At 40.3% G+C, this 27,715-nt stretch overlaps 1 protein-coding gene across 1 annotated transcript in view; it reads left to right on the forward strand.

The window, feature by feature from the left end:
• Positions 1–1,107: 1,107 nt before the first annotated feature.
• The window catches only part of LOC306860232 (myelin transcription factor 1-like), a gene marked incomplete at its 5' end in the record, with an annotated part of 38,573 nt that continues 11,965 nt past the window's right edge, over positions 1,108–27,715 (forward strand). Inside the window, 12 exons of the mRNA XM_079401823.1 lie at positions 1,108–1,132; positions 12,940–13,040; positions 16,293–16,347; positions 17,594–17,624; positions 18,668–18,730; positions 19,376–19,653; positions 20,487–21,413; positions 23,397–23,531; positions 23,754–23,844; positions 24,165–24,284; positions 26,307–26,521; positions 26,745–26,935. Of these exons, the coding sequence (XP_079257949.1) occupies positions 1,108–1,132; positions 12,940–13,040; positions 16,293–16,347; positions 17,594–17,624; positions 18,668–18,730; positions 19,376–19,653; positions 20,487–21,413; positions 23,397–23,531; positions 23,754–23,844; positions 24,165–24,284; positions 26,307–26,521; positions 26,745–26,935 (2,232 nt within the window). The remainder of the gene's footprint in view (positions 1,133–12,939; positions 13,041–16,292; positions 16,348–17,593; positions 17,625–18,667; positions 18,731–19,375; positions 19,654–20,486; positions 21,414–23,396; positions 23,532–23,753; positions 23,845–24,164; positions 24,285–26,306; positions 26,522–26,744; positions 26,936–27,715) is intronic.

A 27,715-nucleotide genomic window follows, 5' to 3' on the forward strand; every position in this document is an offset into this window, starting at 1 on the left:
ATTATTATTTGAATTTTTTTGTTAAATGCCAGATTAAATGTCATTCACAGAGGATGAAGGAAGAAAGCTTAAAAACTATATTAATGTTGTGAGGGAGACATTTGGTATGTGTGTGTGTGTGTGTGTGTGTGTGTGTGTGTGTGAGAGAGTGAGTGAGTGAGTGAGTGAGTGAGTGAGTGAGTGAGTGAGTGAGTGAGTGAGTGAGTGAGTGAGTGAGTGAGTGAGTGAGTGAGTGAGTGAGTGAGTGAGTGAGTGAGTGAGTGAACATATGTGTGTTTGAGTGTGTGTGTGTGTGTGAGTGAGTGAGTGAGTGAGTGAGTGAGTGAGTGAGTGAGTGAGTGAGTGAACATATGTGTGTTTGAGTGTGTGTGTGTGTGTGTGTGTGAGTGAGTGAGTGAGTGAGTGAGTGAGTGAGTGAGTGAGTGAGTGAGTGAGTGAGTGAGTGAGTGAACATGTGTGTTTGAGTGTGTGTGAGTGAGTGAGTGAGTGAGTGAGTGAGTGAGTGAGTGAGTGAACGTGGGTTTGTGTTTGAGTGTGTGTGTGTGTGTGTGTGTGTGTGTGTGTGTGTGTGTGTGTGAGTGGGTGAGTGAGTGAACATATGTGTTTGACACACATTTTTCCTTTCCTTAATATAACTTTTAACGTTTTTACGTTAACTTATTTAACTGATTTAAATATTTAAATAAGTGATCACTAAGAAAGCATTAGAATAAAATGCAATTTAGAATATAGGTGGTTAAATAATATTCTTAGTCAGATTTACCAAAACTGTTCTAAAGTTTGATATAGTTTGGTCTGCATGATTTTCTTCCTCAGCATGAAAAGCTGAAAGCGCACAGCTGCCGGTAGTCCCTTCTGTTGGCATCCTACAGGCTTTGTTGTTGAGAACTGAAGACAATTGTTTTGATTGGCTGAGAGTTTTGCGGCGGTAGGATACGATTACCCACACGCTGGTCTCTGATTGGCTGGGCTGGGTTTTGACGTCAGTCGGCACCCCTCCTTCGCTCTTTCAAGGAGAAGTTGTAGTAATTTTGTCCTCAACTTTTCCTCTCAAGTTTACTTTCTCAGGACTTGCCGGACGCTTATGGGAAACTCGGAGCCGCTACCATGAAGCTGTGTGGGACTTTTTTAGGTCAGTCAACCTTCGCTGTCTCCTCTTTGACTAGTTTAAATATAAACGACGAACATAGTTTAATTAACAGGTGTCTAAAAAGTTGTCTAACCTGCTGTTACTGCTCTCATGTGAGATTTGGTAGTGTATACGCATTTGTTTTATTGTATTATTTATATATGAACCGATAGCAAAATATATGTGTTCAATTATGTATGTAACATTCGCATCTCTTTAAGCAGACTTGAGACCGTAATAGTGTAATATAGTAGTAGTAATAGGCAGGTGTTGAAAGCTTGTCGTATTGAGGTCTATATATAGCACATCGATACAAATCATAACTTTCGGGAACCTCGTCTAGACCTTTTGTAAACTTCAGAGCTGTTGAAGTGTTGAGACAAAGGGCGGTTTGTTTCCTGGGGGACCGTGACGGACACAATGCCAGCCCAGAGGCTCATTCAAACTTTCTTTCTGTTGTTGTCTGTCAGCTTGTTCCATCTGTCAAGGCCATTCGCGGAGTTTGGGCCCCTGCGGCTCCCTTATGCAGTATTTATACAGCCACTATTCTAAATGCGCTCCTGATAGATGCAGCGGTAAACAAAGTGTAGCATATTGTATTCAGTGGAGTTGCAACGCGATTGGACAGTTATAACTGTTGAGGATTTCAAAACAAATGTGTTTATGACAGATTTTTTTTTTTTTTTTTTTTTTTACACAGCTGGCTAACATCTAGGCCTATTGTCAGCTACATGCATTAGGCTGTTTTTCCATCAGTGATTTTGTTCTAAACACTCTGATGATACACTGGTGTAAACAAATCAAACTACTTAATTTTAAAAAAGTTAAGCTTAATTGCCTTAAACCTTCAACGATAGAGTAGCCTAACTTTTCCCACCACTGTAAATGAAATTAGCCTATTAAAGAAAAATAACTGAAAATAAAGTGACAAATGATTGTGCCAAGTTAAATGAATGCAAAGAAAGATGCTGCATGGCAATGAAAATATGTTGCACATACATCTTTGAAATATGATTTTAGCATTACGTTGCGTTGGTCTTTCGTGGTAAACATAGCAACAGTGCGCTGTTTGATCGCTTTCGGGCAAGATCCCTATCGGACCTTTTTTTAACGAACCTATCCCTGTTATTAATATTATTATTATTATTTTATTTTGCATGTTAGTATGTTAAAAAATATATCTGTTTAAAAAAATAAAGATAATTAACTTTTTAATTACTCTTTGTCAGAGATTTCTGGTTGCGCGAGAGGAACCTCGCCAAATTCCTCCCCGAAACTGCTGACAGAATTCCCTTAAAATATCGACCCTGTTGAAAGTTCCGTGTAATTTCATCATAACTCAGATCATGTTAGGCTATGTTGTTTATATTTTCAACATTTCTATTGAAACGCATCACAACTGACGGAAGTCTCGCGGAGGAAGGCAGCCGGGTGTGATTTTCCCCGGGTCGCTGTCCATGGTGCTGGGCCAAAGCGCTGTCTGGGGTCCTGAAGCTCAGCCGAGCGCAAATTCTGTACTTGTGCTCCCTCTGTTTACTCTTACCACTTAGGCTCAAAGTTCTCAATGAGATACTGAAGAAACGATCATTCTCGCTCCTGTGAATCTCATTCATTCCGAGTACTTGTGGCAGGGGAGTGTAATTTATTTTTTTAGGTGTGTATGGTTTCTATTCTGTCTTTTGTTTATTGGATTGTGTCTTGGTTAGTGAGGCAACTCAAATCATATTGATGCAGCGTGGACACATCGTGATTGATTTCAGCTCCAATGCATAACAATGGGACAGCAAAAAAAGAGCCTGCCGCAAAGAGATAAGAACTTAATAGAATTTCTGAAAGGCGAAGGTTGGCTTTTTGAAAATTCCCCCCGTGTGCAGCATGGAGACAGCAGATAAAGAGTGGCATTTGTGGAGAATATTCTCAAATGGCTTGTAATGAATGGTTGTCATTTTCACTAATGGTTACAAAACAACAAAGCACAACAGCGGTGTGTGCAACATTTAGGAGTCATTCCAAGTTACATTCGTCTGTTTTGAGAGAAGAAGACAGTACGGTGTTGAAATCATTTTATTTGTTGCCTTCCACTCTTTTGGCAATACAGTTGTAAAACGCGCGCGCGTGTGTGTGTATGTATGTATATATCATCAATGCAGATGATTGGGGGAAAAAAGGTTTTAGTTTTTATCTTGTTATTTCTTAATCCATACACCCTAATGCCAGCAGTCTGATCATAACTTTTGAAGCATTGCCTATGAAAAGTGTGTGAATCACTGGACAGTACCATTCGGAAAGAGTCAGGAGGGAGGGTTCAGATAACACCGGCGACATATCCATGCTTTTGTGCAATATTAAAGATTAATCACTGGGCGTTAAATAAGCAGCTTACGCTATTAGAAGTAACAGAGACCCGACGGGCACTCTGCACTATGATGTTCGAAACACGCATTTGCTCTAGTTATCCGCCAGCGTTTATCTGGCACTCTCAAAAAATAAAGCGATTCTCTAGTTCTTTTGAAAACCATCTGCTGCTGCTTCAAGGGATTGAGAAGCCAATGTACTGATCCGAATAACCGATACTGTATATCCAAAATGCTTTTAATCTCTAAAGAACCATATAAACAACTCAAGAACCATATATAGCCAACATGGTCTTGGATAATAACATGGATCTTTTCTGAGCCACTGAAGAACCTTTATGATTATCTTGTTTCTGGCACAAAGGCGAACTTGTATAAATCCCTTGTCGTAGGTGCGTGGGTGTGGGTGTTAGAGAGAGGGAGAGGGAGAGGGAGAGGGGAGCGATCATATGTGAATGTGTGTGTGTGTGTGTGTGTGTGCGTGTGCGCGCGCGCACTGAGGAAGACAGAGTATGAAATAGAGTGTGCATGGCTGTACACATGCCCGCTGAGTTATTGCGGGGGGATATTCAAAGCCCAGCCCATCGATGTTGTAGGTTTTACTACAGCTTTCGTGATGTCATGGCAAAGGGCGGAGGGAGGAGGTGGGGGACAATGGCTCATGAGGGAAAGGTAAGTCAATATTACGTTTTCTCGCTGACAAAGGCAAATGAAGCCATGTTTTTGCTTACAAACAAGTAGCGTTCATACCGCCCCGTTCTGGATCCTCGGTCGTCCGTAGCAGCACCAGAGAAGCGCCGATCCTCTTCCCCGCTGTCACTGAATCTATCGGGATACTACTGAAGAAGTAGAGTTTAGTTTTCTTTTAGAAAAATCTATAAATGGGATATTTTACCCCAAACTGTCTCACAGCTTACTGAAAACACGACGAAGACAAGAGAAGCGTCTGGCGAAGCAGCTTTCGGGATTTTTATTTGATTTTTTTCACTCAGGTAATCATGATCATTGTTTTTATTTATCAAATATAAATAGTTTTGGTTATTTTTGTTAATTACCAAAAAATCTCTCAAGAGGATCTTTGAGACATATAGCTAGGTTTAGGAGTCAAGGGTTGAGTTGTTAGAAGATATTCTAAATGTTTCACGCTGTGTTATTATATCATTTGCTAAGCAAGGATGTAGACTACATATCTAGAGCATCCCATTCCGAGATGCCCTACAGATCAAGGTTAATGGCTTTTGCGTTGAAGGATGCCGCTTTATTTTCATATTTCATCCTTATCGCACTTGTATGATCGATGCTTGATTTTATAATCTTGAAGTAAGATGTTTGCGTGTACAAGCGGGTCTGTTTCGGAGAGGATAGAGTGAGTGTGAGTCCACGCTTCCCTGCTAGAAGAAGCTCCAGCGGAGAGTGTGTGGAGTTGACAAGGAAAAAGTGATGGAGAAACAGTCAGCTATGGCGCTCTCGTACAAACGCAGCGATGCCTATTTGTTTTCTCACTTTGCCACAGAAAACCTGCGCGCGTTTGATCCTAGAGATGAATCGAGAATGCCGAGTCCATATTCCCCAGCCGCCTGCTTATTCTCGCGTATAAATGCTGATAAATGCGCGCGGCGTGCGTTAGTCAAAACTGTTCATCTCTCAATCCACTTCATCGCGTTTTGAGCTTCATGAGCGTTGTGTGTGTTTGTCTTGCTTGTGTGTTTATAATTTACCCGTTCGCTTGGGCTCGGAGTGATCGCACTGGAAGTGGTCACTGTCATGTAGTTGTATGATCTCCATCTTTTTGGCACACATTCGGAGTTGCTTCCATATGGCTCAGTGTAATTAAGGTCGAACAATGGGCGTAGCGCAGGACTCCCGGCCGAGTGCACGAATGGCGTGGAAGAAGAAGAAGGAGGGGTGGCCATTTGATTTTCTGCAGCAGAAAACAGAGTGGAGAGATGCTCTCTTTAAATGTCAACCGACCCTGGTGAGATGCGCAGAAGAAAAGTCATGAGAGTTGAAGCAATAACGCCCATCCTCTGCATCCATCCCCCGCCCCTGTTCATTTCTAATGAGTGATTAGTGCGTCTGTGTCTCATATTGCTCAGTATTCCGGGGCTAATATCTTAGACATTCACTATTGTATGAAGTATAATATCAAAGCACCTGCAACCAAGATGGTGGACGAAGTGAACGTGAATGTGTTTAATCTGAGAGTCAGTTATGTGATCATGTAATCACAGTGGGCTTGCACTATACTGTGTAAACACACACGCACACACACACATATATATATTTCATACATACTTTGATACAGTTTACAAACGGAAAAAACCCTCAGGTTGTACCACTAACATATATATATATGTGTGTGTGTGTGTGTGTGTGTGTGTGTTTACACAGTATAGTGCAAGACCACTGTGATTACATGATCACATAACTGACTCTCAGATTAAACACATGATCACATAATAGTTTATTATTGCACAGTTTATAATTATTTTTAAGAAAATAATATCTGGTCGTTGTAGAGCCAGAAGCCTCATAACATGAGAAAAGTAACTGGAGTTAGTGAGCTTTGAGTGTGTGACTAACTTCTCACAGTCTGAGGCTTCTGGCTCTATGACAGATCAGATCAGTGCTGTAGAGGAGAGCGGGCAGTGCTGTAACACAGGATGAGGTGTAACACCATCAGTTTATCCAATTACAAATGAGCTACAGGGGTGAAATCACCATCATACATGAGCAGCACCCTCATGAGGTGATGATAGAAGCTGTAAGTCTCTATGCAAAATATAAAGGAGTTATAGGACCAAAAATACTTACATTTCATCTCTGGTTTATAATTTGTGTGGTGTGTGTGTGTGTGTTTATGTGGTTTATGAGGACATACATTTGTATAATGACATGGGTATGACAGAGGTATTACAATATGAAGGTGGTTTATGAGGACACTGCCTATGTCCCCGTAATTCAAAATGCTTAAAAAACATACTAAATGGTGTTTTTTTGAAAATCTAAAAATGCACAAAGTCTCCTGTGAGGGCTAAGTTTAGGTGTAGGGCAATAGCACACACAGTTTGTTCAGTATAAAAACCATTACGCCTATGGAGAGTCTGAAACATTGCATATAATGAGACATAGATTAATTAAGTCTTAGTTTTGAGAGTGACTATCACACTATAATGTTCTATACTTGTTTTCAATTTAATTTGCTGATTTTAATTAAAAGGTTTTCCACAATTAATTAACATGTTTATAATGAAATGAGAGTGGGGTGTGATGCATAATGATAATTTAACAAGTATATTTGATTACCACCGCAATAAATGCATGCACGGTATTTAAAATGCCCTTGTTTTCTGTTAGTGGTACAACCTGAGGGTTTTTTCCGTTTGTAAACTGTATCAAAGTATGTATGAAAGTTTGAGAAATATATCTCCTACTGTATTTACTGACGAATAATGCAGCTAGTGTGGTTTTGGACTAGCCTACCTCATTTTAGCGACATCCACTTGTCACGATATTCAGCACTGTATACAATGAAGGTCACCTGAGCGCAACATTGATTCATGGAGTCGTTTATTTGATCTCGCTCGACTAGAAACTAGGTTTTAGTAATAACTTTCACAAGATCCTATCTATCTCTTTGCGGAAATTGCGCAGAATTGCGCAGTCATCAGGAACCACCAGAGTTTAATAAAAGGAGATGCTGCTATCTGTGCGGTGGGGGGAATCCTTGCAAGTTTTCCCAATTATTTCTGTCAGCCACGTTAACATATAACCGAACAATGTGCTCAGTCTTATAAATAAATGAGACTATAGCGGATCATCTGGTGCATGCAGCTCTTTTAACCCGAATCATGAAATCTAGGTCTTCACAGATCGCCGTTTAATCTTATCCGAGGATTAATTCCTATCATATTCAAGTAGGGCTGTTTGCAATATACCAACGTCAGTGCTCATTTTGGTTGTCCAAAGGCGCTAAACGCTCGAAATAGGCGCTTGTTTATCGCTCAGTCCATTGTACAGAAAAAAAGTGATATAAAAGAGGGAAAACATAAAGATGTAATGCTGCTGCAGGTGCCGCGGGTTTTCCGGAGAGGAGAGAGTAATAAACATGTGGAATGGAGCAGCTGGGCCAAATTGCGCTCTTCTCATTCAGAGCACAGCAGAAAGCCACGCCACCAGGGCCGAGGGTCAGGGTCGCCCCTATCATTAGTGAAGAAAGGTGCCATTTAGAGCAGCCTTTAAGCCTTGAAACACTGAATTGCATGCAGTTGAATTGGTCGGTGATTTAGAATGCATATTTGAGTCTTGCGCGTCAAGCGCGCCACTGATAGTTTAGTCAGAGTTTTCAGGTGGTGCTGTTTTGTTCGGTGTTTTGAGCAAATCTTTTAAGAATCGTTCTCATTCACTCACGTGTAGGCCCTACCTCACAAAAGTTTTTTTATTTTATTTTATTTTCTTATTATAATGTTTAAACAACTAGCTACATGAAGTAACTGACTTAACACTTTTAAAGTTTGTTTTTTTGAGAGGGGAAAAAAAGAATTTGCTGATTTTTACATTTATAATTTTTATTTTTGATTTATGGTTTGCATTTAGTTCTCTTAACTTTCACTATGTGCATAACTGATTTCTGTAATTGAAATTTGCCTCTGAACATGGCTGACCTTCTTATTTTGCAACGTGGAAGTATCTTCTATTTGAGCTATTATATTTGAATGTTTGAGACTTTTGATTTATAAGCTGCTTAATAACTATAAGAATAAGAATGTATGGTGAAACCTTTTGCTCTACCAACCAGTGTGTTTGTGATTGTGATAGCTAATACATTAAAATAATATGATGATTCTAATATGTTATTTTATGATGATAAAAATAAGACAGATTTTAAGAACAAGAATCTGTTGAGTGAATGAATCAATGACGTAATCGCTGAACACTAAAGACACGCAAAAAGCTTGCCACCATCTACTGGCATAACTATGTAACATACAAACAGAGGCATTGAACTAATCTGAATGAATCAATTTAGAATCAGTACCCAGAATGAATCAACTATTTCACGGCAGCACTTTTTAACAGGTATTTCCAGACAGTACTGGAAGCAAAGTGCATTGATAGTTAACCTCTTTACTCGTCCGTAACCTTGAGAGCATTTCTGTCTATTCTGTCTATTTAAGAAACTCAGACAAAGGCAAATTCTGCCATTGCTCCTTTAACACAGAGTCACTCTCTGAGTGGGCCTCATTCTGCTGCTCATGGTTGTCATGGTGTTTTCCGTGGTGCGTCATGATGAAAAAAAAGAGTGCCCGTAGCTCTCAAAGGCACTTTGACTCGTTTTGACATGAAGGAGAGTCTAATTGTATTACTCGCTACTGACTTTCAGGCACAAGTCGATTTTTTTTTATCTCCTGGAAAGAAAACTACAATCCACCGTGAATGTTAAATATATTTTGATGGTATTGTTGTTTTTATAATAATTAGGTTTGGGTTCGTCTCGCAGGCCAACGTTATACATTCACCTTTGCTCTTGTTAAGAGCTTTCTGTTTGTTCTCTAATCACAAAGTTGAAGTTAAATCTGCTTAACTGGAGCAGAGAGTGCAGATGTGTCACCCGTGGATTACCGTGAAGGCCTCCATCCCTATTTAATCTAAACTATGGATTTATGTCTGTCTCAAACAACTCTGCATCACTATGATGGATTTCAGCTGCATGACATGATTTTCTTGATTTGTTTACACTCATCTCTGTCTCCTTTGACTGTCTCGCAGTAGCAGAACTATCACAGATCATTTATTAATCTCTTGTTCGTCCTGTAGTGTAATACTTTAAAGTGAACATCCACAGAAGCCAATCGCATAATAGTCTCTCCGGCCCATCAGTAAATGATGAACTGTTTAGCTTTATTAATGTTCCATCTCGCTTTAGAATAAGTGGCACCTGAACCATCAAGGTTATTGAGAGCCACGGGGGTGGATTATGGGGGCCGTGCCATTTCAGAGGGATGGAAAGCGTGTAGTCAGCTATACGGCCCGGGTTTATGGTGAGATTTTAAAGAGCCCTTTGCGCCTAGCAGTTCTGTTTATTTGGCTTGAAATTTGTAGAATGAGAAAAAGCAAGAGAGCGTTGGGCGGGGAAGGATGCACAGTAGTGCTGTTGTAGTCATTTTTTAGAAGAGGGCTGAAAGTTGATAAATAAGCGTTTTGTTCCGTGCCGGCGTGGGAGTGTGTGTGTGTAAGGGGCACTGGAAATGCTTTTACTGACAATGCCCTACAGCTTTCTAACTCTGATGACTGGCATCCTGCCTGTCTTTTTCTGGGTTATTGCTGCTGCACAGAGTTTTAGGAGGCAAATCAGATCTGTCTGCTTTGTTTATTTTGTGCTTGCTAAGAGAGAAGGGCAGATGTTAGAGGGGGAAGCGAGTCAGAAGCTAGGCATGTTTAAAGGCTTCTCTTTTACTGACAGCAAACTCTTTCTCTTTCGCTCTCCTGCTCTTTGGCTCTCTCTCTGAGAGTGCGAGGTGAGTTTTAGTGCCCTATAAGAAACAGATGGAAGCCTGCTTTAAAGGAAGAAAACACCAGATTGAGATAAAGGTAAAGAGAGGAAATGAAAGGAAAAGAAAGGACAGAAGTGAGGGGAGAAGAGGCAAAATGAGAATGGCATCTCTTACAATATTTCAAAACTGAAAACAATAATTCTTATAGAGATGATGATTCTACTGCAAACAAATTGCATATGGAAGAACAATAGCTCTGAAAGTGTTTTGATATGAGTTGAGTGAATTTCAAGTGTGTGTGTGTGTGTATACTGTATATTCTTTTATTTATTTTTTATTGTATTTTAGTCTTTATACATAACTATATAACAACCTTTCACTTAAATTATTTTTACTCAACACTACAAAAATGTTACATGGGCTTTTATGCTTGACAGAGAGATCCAAGATCTTTGTGATTCAACACATAGTTCTCTGGTGTCCTCTGATAATTTTAAAGGCAAAGCTTGACGGATTAGCATAGGTTTTTGTGCGTTTTGAACGCTGAAATCCTCAAAAGGAAAAGCAACTTTTGAGAGTTTGTTGCCTGCGGTATTGTTGACGGCTAAACAAAAGTGAGTTATGAACCGGAGTCTCAGCTGTGAGATTTCACGAACAATGGCTGATCCGTGCTCATTGATGAATGTAATGATTATTTTAATACATTCTGCGTTTGATGGCATGAGCATGTTAGCGCTTGAGCGGAGGGCATATTTTTGCATCAGATTTTATTGACAGTCTTTTATCATTCTATCACACATGTCTATCATATGTGTGCTGGAGGGGGTAGGGAACGGGTTTATGGAAAGATGGACTATTACCCTGATGAAAAAAAGAAAGGAGGAGGGAAAAAATCTGATTTATGGTTGATTCATTATTTACTGACCAAATTCCCTCCCCCAGCACGGGCCTGTCTCTGTGACCCCTCCCCTCTCTTACACTCCTGCCTGCTAAAAGCTCAATAAAAATGCACAAAAGTGATTGATTCTAATAGCGGACTGACAGAGCTTCCAGCTGGGATGTTTTAGCATGCATATGCATGCAAGTTTATATATGCGAGTGTGAGTTTTTTTAGTTCTTGCCTCTCTTTAATTAGAAGTGCATAGGTCACATGTGTAAAAGGCCCAGCCCCCATCATGACCTGTCAAACTGTCACTTCACACATTTGACATTATGCACCTTTCAGTCAACACATAAATGTTCTAGATATGTGCTGTCAATATATTATATTAGTTAATGCATTTACACCAAAGATAAATGTCACTTTTTATTTTATTTTTTTCTACCGGTCTATATGTGGGTCAGTGACAGGGCGCTCATGTATTTTATTTTATTTAGTAAATGCATCTATTCATATATACACAATTCTGTTTAAAACCAATTTATACTGTACATACGATGACTTAAATACATCTCTGAGCATGATCATGTTCTTAATTTTCACAAAAAAAAATAAAATTTGTTGTGAAATCAGAAATGTTGGGGCAATACATGGAAAAAATCTTAATTAAAATAATTTTTTTGCTTGTTTAGCATCTTTAATATATATATATATATATATATATATATATATATATATATATATATAGGGATTGTAGGTGGGGGGAGTGAATGTCCAGCGCTCTCTCCACCCTCAATACCTCGACTGAGGTGCCCTTGAGCAAGGCACCGAACCCCCAACTGCTCCCTGGGCGCCGCAGCATAAATGGCTGCCCACTGCTCCGGGTGTGTGTTCACGGTGTGTGTGTGTTCACTGCTGTGTATGTGCACGTTGGATGGGTTAAATGCAGAGCACAGATACCGTCACTTTCACTTTCATATATATACAGGTCCATCTCAGAAAATTTGAATATGGTGAAAAAGTTCAGTTTTTCTTGTAACTTATTTCAAAAAGTGAAACTTTCATATATTTTAGATTCATTACATGTAAAGTAAAACACTTCAAAAGTTTTTTTTACTTTACATGTAATGAATCTAAAATATATGAAAGCTTCACTTTTTGAAATAAGTTACAAGAAAAAATAAAAAAAACTTTTTCACCATATTCTAATTTTCTGAGATGCACCTGTGTGTGTATATATATATATATATGAAGAGTTCAGATGCAAAAGCTTCCAAGTACGTCTGACGTTTTTCTTTAAAATTAGCATTTCTTTCTGGCTACTATGTACAGGTTTCTATGTAAGTACTGGTACTTCTGAATGGGTTGAGGCTGGGATTTAGTGCATTTGAAGTGAAAGAACTTGATAAACATATGAAGAGTTTATTTGCAAAAACAGTTAACTTTTTTTTTTTTCAAAAATCATGTTTTTTATTATGTTATCATGTTTTTATTGTGTAGTTAACTTTTCTTTTCTTTTTTTACCTAGTCAAAAAAAACAATTGCAGTTTGAGATTAATTGGAATGCACAATGAAAAAACATGATTTTTGAGCATTTTTGAGAGTTATCTGTTTTTGCAAATGAACTCTTCATATACTGTGTGGAGAGCATTCACTCGGTATCGTTATCAAAGTTTTGACCAAGATGGCATTTGCATTGGAACTCTTCATATATATATATATATATATTATATATATATTTTTTAAAGATTCTTCCTTTTCTTTACCATGGGCGCTCCTATATATCATTGACCCAGGTGTGTGTTTGTGCGATTGTGCACTTGTGAGTGAGTGTCTTGCTGTTGCGACGGAGGGGGTTGTGTTTCCTGTGCTGAGGCTGCTGGTTTCAGATGCAGGTGGACAGGTGATGAGATGACCTGGCCGTTTCACTGCTGAATCAGTCCGTTACAGCATCGGAACCGAACGCTCCTTTGCCCTCGCTCTGCAAAACACTTCCAACTGCCAGCACAGATGCTGACATAACTGTCTTTTCCCCTCATTTTAATTTTTTCATTTTCACTTATTGCCTTCTCTCTCAAACAGAAAATGAGTACCGGGGGAAACTCCTGAACCAGCGCTGGACGCAAGGAGACAAGATCAGCCGCTGCCGGCCCTCTCTCAAACTGCAGAGCCGACCAATCAAAGTGAGTCGCACAGGCCCGCCCAGCCAATCATCACACAGAAACTCGGGCTTCCTGCCAAGTTGGCGCAACTAGAGGCGAAAGAGGGTTATACATTTATGACATTCATCAGTTCTGTCTGTCAGCACACTGTGAAAGGAAGTCAGCGTTGTATTACCGCAATGTATGCAGTTCATGCCAGTTTGACCTAGAATGGGTTTTGGCAGAGCAACCTAAGCCCCCTCTGAATGAGCCCAGATTTTAAAGTGTCCCGCGTCCCCTAATTATGAAGAATTGGGCTGTTCGGCTCAACCTAATTTCATTTTAGAGCTTTCTTGCATTATTTAGGAAAACTGGAGAGGTTTGAAAGTGGGGATGTCCTTGAGCTGCTTTTGTTTGCCATCTTTCATCAACATGAAAGTCTCTCCCTCTCTCATCCTATCGCCTCCCCCATTCGCTTTTTCTGCTTAGCTGTGTGTTTTGCCTTTAAGTGAATGTATCTCTTTTCCTCCTCTTTCACTCTTTCTTCTTCCCACTTTTTATATGGAACAGCCCATATTTTCCACCATCTATCTCTTTCACTTCTGTATTGGGAAATTCATTGGAAGAGATTTCTAATGGGGGCGCTGGGATGGTGAAAGAAAACAAGAGCGAGTGAAAGTGCGCTCGAGAGAGAGAGTCTTCGCTCTCTCCCGTGGGCCCATAAATGTATTTTTTCACTCTGATGGAAAGAGCTCATCTGAAGCGATTGATTTATCGATCTAATTTGAAATGTTTAAAGGGTTGCAGTTGCAGGCAGCTCTTTTAAGAGCATCCAATTAGATAATACCAAACTCCGACTGATCAGCGTTATCCAATGTGTGCAGAGGAATCAGAGCCAAGCTTATTCTCATGCTACCACACGCTCTTATAAGAAAACACATGAGCGAGTGCGTGTTTATACACACACACAAACATAAAGCTCTCTCGGTTGTCAGTCAGAGCGTTAACTCTGCTTCCCTGATGGATGGCTCAGATCTCCTTGGCGACCGTATCGGCCTCCTTTAATTGACCGATGCTTTCCGCAGGTAATTTTGAAGATGTCAGTAGCCCTGTCACTCTAGCGACGGTTGCCACGCCAGGCCCGGTTGCGTCCTTTTCTTGTAAATGCGAAAATGAATAAAAGCCTCATTTATGCGCACCGGAGGAGGAGGGGTGACCTTCTTTGTGAAGTCATTGCCCCTAGCCAGCAATTTACATAGAGCTGTCAGAGGAGCACGAAGGAGCGACTCCGTCCGCTTGTATGGAGAAGAGAGGGACACAATTAATAATGTAGCACGCGGCCCAAAGGGACTCCAAGCGGTAAAAAAAATGTTGGCTTTATCTTAGCGTTCGTGTTTTTCTGCCAATTTTTCTGACGTCCCCAGTTCTCAAAATCACTCACTCATTTCTCCGCCAACGGTCGTAATTAAAAACACCGGGGAAGGACAGGTTTGAAAACATTAAAAGGCCTTTGAACAATATTACGAAAGAAAGATGACACCGTCTTGCTCATCGCAAACACCTTCACTCCATGCAGATTTAATGAGGCGGAATTCGATATAAAAAAGCAATGCAAACTCTGAAGCGCTCACCTATTCGAAAGAGATGCGTAGCTATGGTTACACAAACATGAAAGCCACACGGGCCCCGTTTCATTCATGTGTTGACACTAAGGAGAAGGCAGTGGAAGACCAGAGGAAGCTACAGTGGGAAAAGAATGAAACGACACGCATCTGCCCCTGGCTTTTGTGCTGGGGGTCAGAGCAGTCACAAAGCTTGTTTCGGAGATACAGAGAGGGCATAGAAGCCTCGCAGATGGGCGAACCGCACACAACACAACGCTCAGTGTTTGCGTCCGCCGTCTCCCGGGGGCTATTTGATCATCAATGTGAGAAAACTTTCCTCTCAGGCCGGCGAGTCGAGCTCAGAGTGTGAGAAGCGAGTATCGACGCGCATAAAGCCGGCTTGTTGCTTGAGAGCTTGTGTGCTTGTGATCAAAACGCCCCTGGGAGAGGAAGAGAGACTATCTGTGCACCTGTCTGCCCGGATACACACACATACACACACAGCCAACTTTCATCGCCCTGTACGCAAACTCCCTCAAATCGAACACAACACACTCATTATCCGCCCGTGCTGAAAATTCTGCAATCAACAGGAAGTGGCACTGGCAGAGAGAGTGCGCAGGGATAAAAAAGAAAGGGAGCGTGTGAAAGAGAAACTCCTCTGTGAAAGTGCAGTGTGCCCTTGCCAGCTCCAGTGCTGTATTAAAGGCAGCAGCTGGGAGCGGGGTGAGCAGCCCTCGCCGAGGGTCAAAAGGAGAGAATTTCGTGGATTTTCAAGGATTCCGTTCCATTTAAATCGCAGTAAAGTAATCAAAGCTAATGGCGCCATTGTGCCACCGGAAAAGATCCAATGGCTTTACAGTGAGCAGACTTCCCTGCGTCTGTGTGTGTGTGTGTGTGTGAGAGATTGAGAGGATTGACACCTGCTCCTTTTGTGCCAGAAAGCGCAGCGAGTGTTGCGATCGGGGACTCTGTGCGGGAGGAATTACAGTGATTTGGAGTGCCTGTGTTTGTATTATTTCTGTCGCTGCGGTTAATATTGCTATTGTAATTATCACTCGAGCTTGCCATGGGGCCGTGAACGCAAATGGGCTCCTCTGGCAGATGCCATGCTCTACTGTGTCCGTCCAATCAGATTGATTGTTCAGGGCCTCTAAATTATAAGATGATGAGAGGTACAGAAGGGTTAGGAGGGTGAAAACACTGAAAATGTACTGAGATTTAAAGGTTTTTATTTAGATCCATCTGTCTGTCTGTCTGTCTATCCATCTCTCTTGTCTATCTATCTGTCTATATCTATCTATCTATCTATCTATCTATCTATCTATCTATCTATCCATATGTCTTGTTTGTCTGTCATTTTTTTCTGTCTGTGTATCTGTCTGTCGTTCTCCATGTCTGTCTATCCATTTGTCTGTCATTGTTTGTCTATCCATCTCTTTGTTGATCTGTTTGTCTTTCTGTATTAATGTTTGCAATATAAAAGAGAAAAAGTGTTCTGTGAGTATTTACAGTATGAAAGTGTGCTTCTCATACATTATTCATGACTTCATTAACCTGAATGTATGGTATGTATGTGCGATTCTGTGTGTGTGTGTGTGTGTGTGTGTGCGCGTGTGTTAGCTTGTCTAACTCTCTTTCTCCTCCAACTATCACTCTAGTCTTGACTCTCTCCATTTCTCTCTGACAGATGAGTTTGGATACTGATGACAAGCGCACTCGCACACGGTCCAAAGCAGGAAGAGGTCAGTGAACCCTCTCTCTTTCTCTCCCTCTGTCTTTCTCTTTTTCTCTCACCTCTAAAACTCATTTCTTTCACTGGTCAGCTGAGCATGTCTTATATGTTCGCTCTAGGCATATCTAATATTTTAGCTTCTCTCAAATAATCCTGCTCTTGGAGTCTCTAGAGGTCCTTTTGCAAGAAAATCCTATTCACTATGTAGCATTCAGTAAGTTTAAATGGAGCTTTGTGAGAAAAAAAGAGTGTCACAAGTTAAAGAAATGCTTTGAAATGTTACAATTTTATATGCATGACCAGATTACCCAACTGTTTGTTTTTAGAGAAATGATCTGGGTTCAGTTAAAGTTCAGCTCTATGGACAGCATCTCCAACATCCTGTCAGATACCAAGTCAGTAATTCTGACTCATCCCTCAGCTTGTAAAAAATTTTTTTTGATAATAAAAAAAATACACATGCAATAAAAAGTCTATGGGTTAAGCCATCTAGGAAAGTTAAAGCATTTTAATTCTGCCATACACAAATGTGTTATTTGAGCTGTAAATAATCATTTTAGCATAGGGACTATCATTATAGTCAGCAGAACTTATGGTTATGAATTATTAATTTCTGTAGGTGGGATTTTAATTACAAATCCCAAGAGTTCCATACTATAGTACTTTACAAAATAGCAATGCCACATTCATTACTAGTATCCGGATGCGTATAATGTTAATGTTTACACTTTATATGGTCATGACTAGAGTTTATTTTCAGTTTATGTAACAGACTGTTTTTGCTGGTTTTAGAAATTCCAAAGGCATTGAACCCAGCATTTCTCTATAGCTAATATATTGCATTTATTTCTTCTTTGCATTACTTTTCTTTGACAGTTTTTATTGTTTTAAAATAAATTGATTAGAGGAAGGCTGTTCTTTTAACCGTCTGCAGTTTTGTTCTGATTTCACCACTAAACTAAACTGGGACAATTAATCATATTTTTGTGCTGATTTGTGCATATTTTAAATTTTTTCCATCATCAACGCTTGATGTTTTGGCTGACTCAGGTGTTTGTGTCTATGTATATATATATGTACTGCTTGTGTGTGTGTGTGTGTGTTTTCTCTTGGTAATGCAGTCATGAGTCTAACTGCATATGGCCTCCTGGGCTCTGTATATATTTGTGATTTATTGATTGTGGTCCTGTGCAGTTATTTGCGGCTTTAGATTTTTCTGCTTAATTTTCTGTTCCTGATTGTCTCTCCCTCTTCAGTTCCCTCAGAGATTGTTGGACAGGAGCTGAGGTAAGACAGATTATTTCTGTCAAGATAATTATGCCATTTTTTTTCCTCTGCAGCAATTTTTTCTTTATGTTTTAAATCCATGTTTGATCATGTTTTGACATTATTTGGTTTGCAATGCACGCTGCTTTACAAACAAAAAACATTTAATGTAACAACCAAACTCATTTTTATCATCAGTAATTTTACTGACAGCAATAGAAATCTTCTAAATGTTTGAGTCCACAGGTTATTTACACCTGGTGCTTTTTCTTTGCCTGATCAAGCATTTGTTTCAGATGCCAAGTGTTTGGTAGTTCCTATAGACCCAAGAACACAAAATCTGCACGTGAGGGATATTAAAGCCTCATTCTCAGCTTATTCTCCACATTTTCCTCTCACGGTCAAGTGCGCTATGAAGTTTACAAGATTTGAATTTATAACAGCATCAAAAACACTCGCTAGCCATCAGGGTCACTGAAGCTGCTCATGACCGTTTTCTGTCACAGATCTTAAACAGCTTAAAAGACGACCTCAAAAGATGCTTTCATACTGCAGCAGAATAGAATAATAAATACTTTTATTAGACATGATATGTTATATATTTAATTGGACTTGTTAGCCATAATATTGTATTATTGATCTTGTGTGTTTTTCTATGCAGTACATACAAGATCGATTTTATGTTAGTAGTTAATATTATATATTCTATTATATTAAATATTAAAATGCATGTGAACACAAGATTCAAGTTCAAATCTCTCAACCCTCTTTTCAGGTAACAAACGAGAATGCCAATGAAACAAATGTACAAAATACTAGGGATTTCTACGAAAGACAGAAGGGATTTCATGAAACGAAAAAGAAGGGCCACCACAGGAAACGAAAATCAATCAAAGCTCCATCGTATTGACAAAACAATTATTTTGCTAAATTTAAAAATCTATGTTTGTTTGTTTTGTGCTGGCCGTGGAAATGCGGCTCCTGATGAACTATTTAGCACACAAGCACCACGAAATAACAAAAGCTATAAAGCATCTCTAATTTGACCCCCTCTATCTGTTCAGCTGCCCTACTCCAGGATGCAATGGCTCAGGCCATATCAGTGGCAAATATGCCCGACACAGAAGGTACGACAGATGACATGCCCGTGTGGTGCTCCGTAGCCCCTGATTCACCTCCCTCTGCGGCCACATAGCTTTTCCTGATCCCAAAAGCTGTTTAGCCCGTAGACTAGATCATCTTAATCTTCATCTCTTCCTCTGATAATGACAATCTCTCTCTTACTTTCACTCTCCCTAATAGAGGTCTTTAGGCAGGGTATTGATTATTGGAAAGATATTACAGTTATGTTTATTTACACGTGTATACATTCAGGAAGCCATTTGAGATGCTTCATGTTTATAGATCTATCTCCGCTGCCCGTCCAATAGCGAGGCTTTCTAGGTGAGGGCTTTATTGAATTCCACCCTCCAACAGCTCCCTCCATTCTCTCTCTCTCTCTCTCTGTTTATTATTTTATTTTGGTATAATTAAGTGTTCCAGTCAACTGGCTGTGATTTATAAAAGCTTTTAGCCAGCACACTGCCCCCTACAGGTCAATTTCCAACATTGTTCCATCTGAGTTTCCATAGACTGTTTAGCATGGCATGCTTGGCTTGCATGTGTGTAGTTTGCATGTTTTGTTTTCATTGTTTTTACACTAGCACTGAAAAAGTCCTTAATGTTCTATTTCTTATTGAATTTTCAAATTAATGATCTTTCTTCTATTATAGTGCTTTGAGTTGCCCATTGGCCAGGAAAAGGCGCCTACAGGAAGCAGAGTCGGAGCAACCTGCCTCCAAGAGGAAGTCTCACCCGCTGAAGCTAGCGATGGATGAAGGATTCAACGTAGAATGTGAGCGGAGCGGAGAGGAGACAGAGTTGAGAGAGGAAGAGGAGGAGGAGGAAGAACAGGCGAAGCAGAAAGCTAGTGATCAAGAATGTGAAGAAGAGGAGCAAGCGAAACAGAACACAGAGAGCACCAATACAGAGGAAGAGGATGGTGATGAAGGTGAGTGATCAAAAATGGCCAAAACAATCTGAATACGTTTAACTGTTTTGTTTTGGGTAATAAATAGTTATATTCGTACAAATATTGGTTATACGCTCTGTAACTGAAGTGACTGCTATACATTTTTAGAAGTCACAACCTGATTTAGAGAGCAAATTTAATTCAAAGAAACTGCACTCAACAACTAGTTGACAGCCACATCATTGACATTGACACACAAGCATTGCACCCTTTCTATGTTATTCTTTGCCGTCAATGTTGGAGCTCCATACGCTCTCAGGTGACAATAAATGTTAGAAAACAAGGTGTTGTGTAGTAAGAAAGGATTCCTGTTAAATGTTGAAAGAAAGGGAAAAAACAGAACCCAGAGACTTTTTACAGATTACCTGAGAGTATAAAAGCAGTTGTCAAAAACAGTTTAGAATAAAATCAATCCTTTAAGATCCAGTACAAAGTCTTGAAAAGAGATATTTTCTTTCTTCTGTGAAACGGAAAAGAAGATATTTTGAAAAATGTCTGTTTTTTTGTGCGTACAATGTTCATACATTGGACCCCACTGACTTTCAATATATGGAAGAAAACCCTGATACATCAAAATATCTTCTTTTATGTTCCACAGAAGAAAGTCATACTGGTTTAGAACGGCATGAGGGTGAGTAACTAACAAAATGTTTGGGTATAGTATACCTATAATATTTTTGCTTTGGACTCTGTACAGACAGTAGTCAATCTGCTTCTGATGCTGTTGTATGTACTGGACAATTTGAGAGTTAAGCCTCTGACAATATACACATACAAAATTGCACATTTTTACATTTGTGTCTCTCACACAGAAGAGTGCATTATCATTGAGGCGTCCAGCACAGAGAAGCCCAAGCTCTCATCCTCTGAGGATCTCTCTAACTATCAGCACATAGTGGCCAACTCAATGACACACCTCAACAACCACAACAACGGTGCCATGTCACCCCAACAACAACAGTCCATCACAATGGAAACACAAGATAAAAGCCCTTTTAGGGAACCAGAAGAAGAGAAAGAAGGAAATGAAACCGAGGAAACAAGGACCCAAGCAGGAGTTCTGATGTCTAAAGAGAATGGAGTGATGAAAGGTGAGATTAAAGATGAAGAAGAGGACATGCACACTGACAGCCAGGAGGAGTCAGACCACCAGTATTTTACTGAGGAGATGGAGACGCAACAGGCCGAAGATGATGATGAGGATGATGAGAATGATGAGGATGATGATGATGATGATGATGATGATGATGATGAGGTGTTGAGGTCTGAGATTAATAGGGAAGAGGCATACAAAGAAGTTCATTCTGAAGAGGAAGGGGAGAGAGAAACCGCCCCTTCGGTTATCACTGCCACTCAGGGATCTCACGTAAGGGAAGACTATGTTTCTCACAAACTTACATTCCCAGAAAGCTACAGCTCTAGTAAGGCCGCCACAGCATCTCCTGTGGTTATCGAAGTGCAGCCTGAGGAGTCCGAGAGGGATGCTGACATGGAACGTAACGATGACGATGGGGACGACGACAGCTTGTCTCAACGATCAACGGTGGCGGACGAGTCTGAGATGTTCGACATAATGCGGGGGAACTTGGGGTTGCTGGAGCAGGCCATTGCTTTGAAAGCCCAGCAGGTCAAAGCTCATCGTGAGCTCAGCCGCATTCCCGAACACCACCGCTTCTTTCCTCTCGACGACCGGTCTGGCAAACACATGGAACATATCCGCAAGAGCTGCTTCGGAAAAGGTCAGATATTTGTCATTTTGCCTACCAACCCCGATATAATTACTGTGTAGAGTTTTCTTAAAATTTAATTGTGACAATTTTAGTAATAATGTTTGAACTTTTCACTATTTGTATGAAGTCTTTACAGTGTTACAAAAAAATGTTTTACATTAATTGTTGCATAAAGTTGTGTTAAAATGGAATCTGATCTAAATCTAAGGACAACAGTTCTTACATAAACTCTTGCTGTAATGCGACCATTTGCATAAAAACAATTTAATGTAAAACCATGTAAAGGTGCTACCCAACGATATCCTCATCAGTTGAACTGAAGTTTGAAGTAGTATGCAAAAACTTGTGTATATTGAATAGAATCTGATGCAGTTTATATAAGAATGCTTATGCAAAGTCTTTGCATAGTATCTTCATAGTTTTTAGAGGAAAAAAGTAAACTGATGCATTAACGTGATTGTAAAGTTTTACAGTCTTTACGCACAACCATTCTTACATTTTTTTTTTTTTTGCAGTAATGCGATCATTTATCTGATCTGATCTGAAGATGTTGCACAACCATTATGCATCAGTTAAATTCAAGTCTATGAACAATTTGCACAAAAATTCATTTTTAGATAAAACTATGTTATGACTTTACTATTTTAACACTATTTTATTCTAGTGTAAAATGTATCTGTAATCTTACATAGTTTATATATAGACTTCTCAAAGTATCTTCATGGCTTTTACCAAAAAAAACAACAACATGGAAATTGTTGCATTAATGTATTAATTAGATTGTTGTGTTCAGTTGAGTCCAGTTGATTACATAGTCTTTCTGTTAAGCTGTTTCTTTTTATCAGTGATTGCATCATTGTGAAAATGTACAAAACACTCATTTTGTGTACAGAAATTCTTCCTGCTTGTGTTTGAGCAATGAATTTATACACACTCTAATGCCACAAACCATTTCATAAGTGCACTCCGAGTACTATTTAAACTTCGCACATATGCATTTTTCAGCACACCCTACAAGTGCTCAAATATCAACAAATTCTCATAAATAAACACCCACACATGATTAATCAGAAAGAAGATTAAAATGGCAAGCTCTCGCTCAGGCAAAGAACTGCAAGATTAATAATGGGGTAAGCAATCTGGAGAGTATAAATGGGTCAAATGAATTGGTTTCCATAGATAAACTCCAGCCTTAGTCTATAATTACTGAAGCATTTAGAAAGAGAGAGAGAGTGCGAGAGAGTTGAAGGGGAGAGAGGGTGTGTGTAATTAGATCGGTTTGGCACGTGTTTATTTGTTTATTGGTTTTGTTTGTGGTGTTGTTCTGCTCTCGGTTGGCACCGTGCCCGGTCCGTGTGGTGCTGGATTCAGCCGAGCGCTCGGTAGGGCTCCACACCCCCTCTATAACTGGCCTCCTCACGCTCTGACCAGTTTTAATTAGGAGGTGCATGTCTCGTTAACATTTCAACATTTAATTAAGGAGCCACTGGAGCGCACATGCAAGCTCTTTCTCTCTCTACGTCCCTCACTTTCTCTCCTTTTTCTTTTTTTTCCCTCTCCCGTCTGTTTTTCATGTTTTTCGCGTCTGCCTTTGTCCTTGCACCTTCGTTCATTTACCTTGGACCCCACATACTTTTTCACTCTCTCCTCCTGTATAATATGAAGATGTGCTTTGCCAATGGTAAAGTCTGTTTAATGAGCTCCATTTTTCAGTAGATAGTCCAATAAACCCCAGCGCACACTCACTGAAGATAATAATCCTGAATGGAAACATCCACCTACCCAAACGCATAATGGCCGTAATTATCACTGTAAATGTGCTCTCTCATGGGTCCAGTGGCAACTTTAACAACTTCCAGAGAGCATGAAACCGGAGAGCTTGTTGTATGCAATGTGTGTGGTAATATGCCCGTCTTCTGTACATTTCTGTCCTGACAGAAGTGATAATGTCTTCAGATAAGGTTTGACTGACAGGTGTTTTGCTGCCCACAGAGAGTTCTAGATCAGAGAAGCGAGAGATCAAATGCCCAACCCCCGGGTGTGATGGAACGGGTCACGTGACAGGACTTTATCCCCACCACCGCAGTCTGTCAGGCTGCCCACACAAAGATCGGATCCCTCCAGAGAGTGAGTCAACATCAAACTATAGACACATCTTTTGATTGTGTGATAATCTGCAGCAGAAAAAACAAAACACTGTACTTTAGGCATCTAGTATTGTGCACGTCCCTTCCTAAACCTCTCATTTGTTAGTTCAAAATTGATGCTGGCAGAATTAGTTTTTTGGGGTCATGAAGTCCTTTCAATGGCTGACTTTTTCCTTTTTCTGCTCTGATTGGTTGTTCTCAGTTTTGGCCATGCACGAGAACGTCTTGAAGTGCCCAACGCCAGGCTGCACCGGTCAGGGTCATGTCAACAGCAACCGAAACACACACCGCAGGTACGGAGTCTCCTTTTTCGGAATGGTTTTCCTTTTGGTGACCACCTGGTAGATCCCCAAATGTACTTTCTTGGTACATTCGGTGCACATAATGACAATAAAGGTTCCAAAAGGTTGTTTTTGTTGCGAAGCAATAGAAGAACCCTTTTGGATTCCCCAAAGAACCTTTCAGTGAATAATTTTCCACTATAAAAAAAATGGAAATGTTTCATGAATGTTAAAGGTTCTTCAGGGAACCATCAATGCCAATAATGAAGCTCTACTTTAAAAAGTGTAGTGTATTTTCCTCACACATTCTTTCATGTTTCCTCCTCTTTCAGTTTGTCCGGATGTCCCATCGCTGCTGCCGAAAAGCTCTCGAAGACTCACGACAAGCAACACCTGCCACAGCCCATGGGCGAGCACATCAAGGGCAGCCCAAACTCTGACCGTGTTCTCAGGTGAGGCCTAGACCCCAGCGAAACAAAACCCAGGAACTGAAAACATCGGCATATATTCCTGTTTTTCCCAGCAACAGCAAGCATGCCCCGTGTTCGGTCTCCTCCTGTCCTTCAGCTTCCATGTCAGCAGTATGTCTCCGTCAAACATACCTGCTGTGGTTGGTTAGCACAGCTGTCAGTCACCGCAGGACTGAACTCACTTACCACAGCACGATTGGTCAGGCGTTTCGGAATGTCGGTCCTCCCTTTCCTTTGCCCTTCTGATAGAGCACAGCCTGCCATTTCATGCTGGGATCAGGCCTCAAACCTGCTAGTCTAATTACGCCACTGATAAGCTAATTATGGGACTTACAGGGCATGGAGTATTGGAAAAATAATTACTTTCCTTCAGGAAGCATGTCTGTGGTCAGACAAAGCAATGCGGATTATGAAAATAATAAGCAGTCCTCTCTTATTAATGTTATTCTGATTTAAATGAGCGTCAGTTCACTGAGAAAGCCCATTAAGGGAAGATGTCAACAATGAGAAGTCACCAGAGAGACCTTTGACGGCTCCGCATGCCACCCCTGCTAATGGGATGCACTGACTAATGAAGAGACAGGAAGCAGAGGGTAATATACTTTACATGCCATTGTCACGCAGATCATAATGCACGTAGGTGTGTGCGTGCATGTTTTCCTTCAAACAGTGTCTGGTTCATGCCTGAAATCCGTTAATGATGTTAAATACAGAACACAGTGTAATAGTCCGCAATGACACGCACACCCACATGCTAGCATTTTTTAGCTAGTTTCCAAAACCTAGCAAGCAGTCTACTGCCTACTTCTAAAACAACATCCTAACCCTCACTGAAGCATTTAGAACGCTCTACATAAGCAGCACTCCACACTGCAGACTCAACTCGCAATGGAGTTTGACCAAGGAAGGTCATTTCAGGATTGCAAGACCAATTCCCAAATACTTGAATAAGGTACATTACAAAATCTTAAAAACTGCCTGCCAAGTTCACATTTCAAATACCTTCTTCTAGCAATAAAATCTGATATGAAATATTCCACAAACGTTTTTCAGTCAAATAGCGTTAAAAAAAATGCATACTTGAGGATGGTCCAGCCAATGCGCATGTACAGTCTCAGGATATTGCCTTTTATAGGGACCGGAGCTTCTAATGGCAGCTGCAGTGATTCAGTTACTTTACCAATTGGCGATTGGCTCTTTTATTTAGAAGGCAGAACCGTATTTCTTTCTCATTCATAGTACTATGAGTGAACCATCTTGGTATATAGTTGCTAAGCTAATAGCTCAATATTCTAATAAGCACAGAACTGCATAGCATGGACATATTGAGTAAAATAATCCATTTTAATTACACTGAATAATATCTCTCGCATCATCCTTAATTAATTGGGATTGCCTTCCCTGTGAAGGACACATGCACTGCAGCCTTAGAATTTAGGTAAAATGTGACACATTAGGAAGCTGCTTATATTTTTTAAACAGTGTTCACATCGGGAGCATCTATGATGCCTTAAAATGCCGCCTCAGTAGGCAGCTCACTAGTTTCTGGAGCACAGCAAATGTCTTTTCAGAGTTTTTCTTCAGAACAGAGAAAGGGCCGCAAGGGCTCATGGTTCTTTAGGAAAAGGAGTCGGTTTTAGGGCTTCAATTCCATGCTATGCGATATGCTAATGTGCTCAGTGCTGATAAGACACTATTTAATCCTCTTCTCCTTCAGTCACCCTGCTTTAAAACGCTCTCTCTCTCTCTCCCATTTACTCTTTTACCAGCTATTTATCTGTGGGACTTTTCCTTCCTTTTTCGCTGTATCTTTGGCTCATTGTCAGTCTTTCAATTCCGCTTCTCTTCTGCTGTCTAATTCCAGCCCACTCTTTCACTCTTGATCACTTACACTTATCCTTTTGTGCTTTTTTTTTCCTTCGCTGCAGGGATATTGATTCTTTTGTGGAGGAAAAAATTATGGAACGAACCTTCTCTCTCTCTCTCGCTACCCATTTTTTGCAGGCCCATGTGTTTTGTGAAGCAGTTGGAGATCCCTCCACACGGCAGCTACAGGCCCAGCCTCGTCCCCGCCACGCCACGCGCGAATCTGGCCAAGGAGCTGGAGAAGTACTCCAAGGTGTCCTTCGATTATGCAAGCTTCGACGTGCAGGTGTTCGGCAAGCGCATGCTCGCCCCAAAGATGCACACCAGCGAAACTTCACCCAAAGCCTTCAGATGTGAGCAGGATTAGTCACGGTTCATGAACGCTATGTATAATACACTCCTTGCAGCGCAGAAATGTGTGTAAATGGTGTGCTTTGTGAATAGTACGGCTAAGGTTTGAGATTCTTTATTGTCGTTAGCAGTAAGTGAGTGAGTGCTCTTCAATGAAAGGATCAAGTACTATTTGTAAGAACTAAAATTACTATTAACTAGAGCAATGTTCTCTTTTCCCCATAGCCAAACCTCCTTTCCCCAGGGCCTCCCCCCCAAGTCCCAGCTTGCACGGTGGTTATGGAAAAAGCTCCTCCAGTGGCTATGATTATACCCATGATGCCGAAGCTGCCCACATGGCTGCCACTGCAATCCTCAACCTGTCCACGCGCTGCTGGGAGAGACCAGAGAACCTCAGCATCAGACACCAAGATAAGGTACGGAACATAATCTCATGTAACAGATGAATGCATTCGGAGTTATATTAAAAAAATGTCCTGGCTCTTCCAAGCTTTATAATGGCAGTGAATTGTGGACGTGATTTTGAAACCCAAAAAAGTGCATCCATCCATCATAAAAAGTGCTCCACACAGCTCCGTGGGGGTTAATAAAGGCCTTCTGAAGTTAGGTGATGCATTTGTGTAAGAAAAATATTTATATTTAAAACTTTATAAACCATAATCTTTAGCTTCCGCTGTCGTACGCACATTCACGAGAGAGTGGCATTCCAGCGGTTGACGAACATTAGCTAGCACCCATTTAATGCCTATAGATTAGTGTTGTCTAGTAACCAACTGAAAGTAGTGAGGCTAATAACTGAACAGAAAAATATTTAGTAGCCTATCTGTTTTGATCATAGAGCAGGTATTAGCTAACAAGCACATTTTTCATACAAGTATTGGGTAGCTTTGACAAAACACAAGCTAGCTGAGGCAATAATCAAACTTTTGTTCTCAAGTAGCATTAGGAAGTCATTTGAGCAATTTTGTTCATTTGGATACATTCTCAATTCATTGCAATAAACTCAAATTTTTTTTTTACAAATTCTTTTGATCCAAGTCTTTGATCAGTGTTCTCAGAAGTCTCTATAAAGAGTTGTATGCCTTTTTTGTAGTTAAATAAAATGTAGCTTAATGCAGCTGTTTTTTAAATTCATTTATTCAAATTAGGCTGTTTTCTAGTCTTATTCGTTACATTTAGTTTAGTATGTGTTCAAG

Source organism: Barbus barbus, assembly GCF_936440315.1.
Source record: "Barbus barbus genome assembly, chromosome: 41".
Lineage (NCBI taxonomy): Eukaryota > Metazoa > Chordata > Actinopteri > Cypriniformes > Cyprinidae > Barbus > Barbus barbus.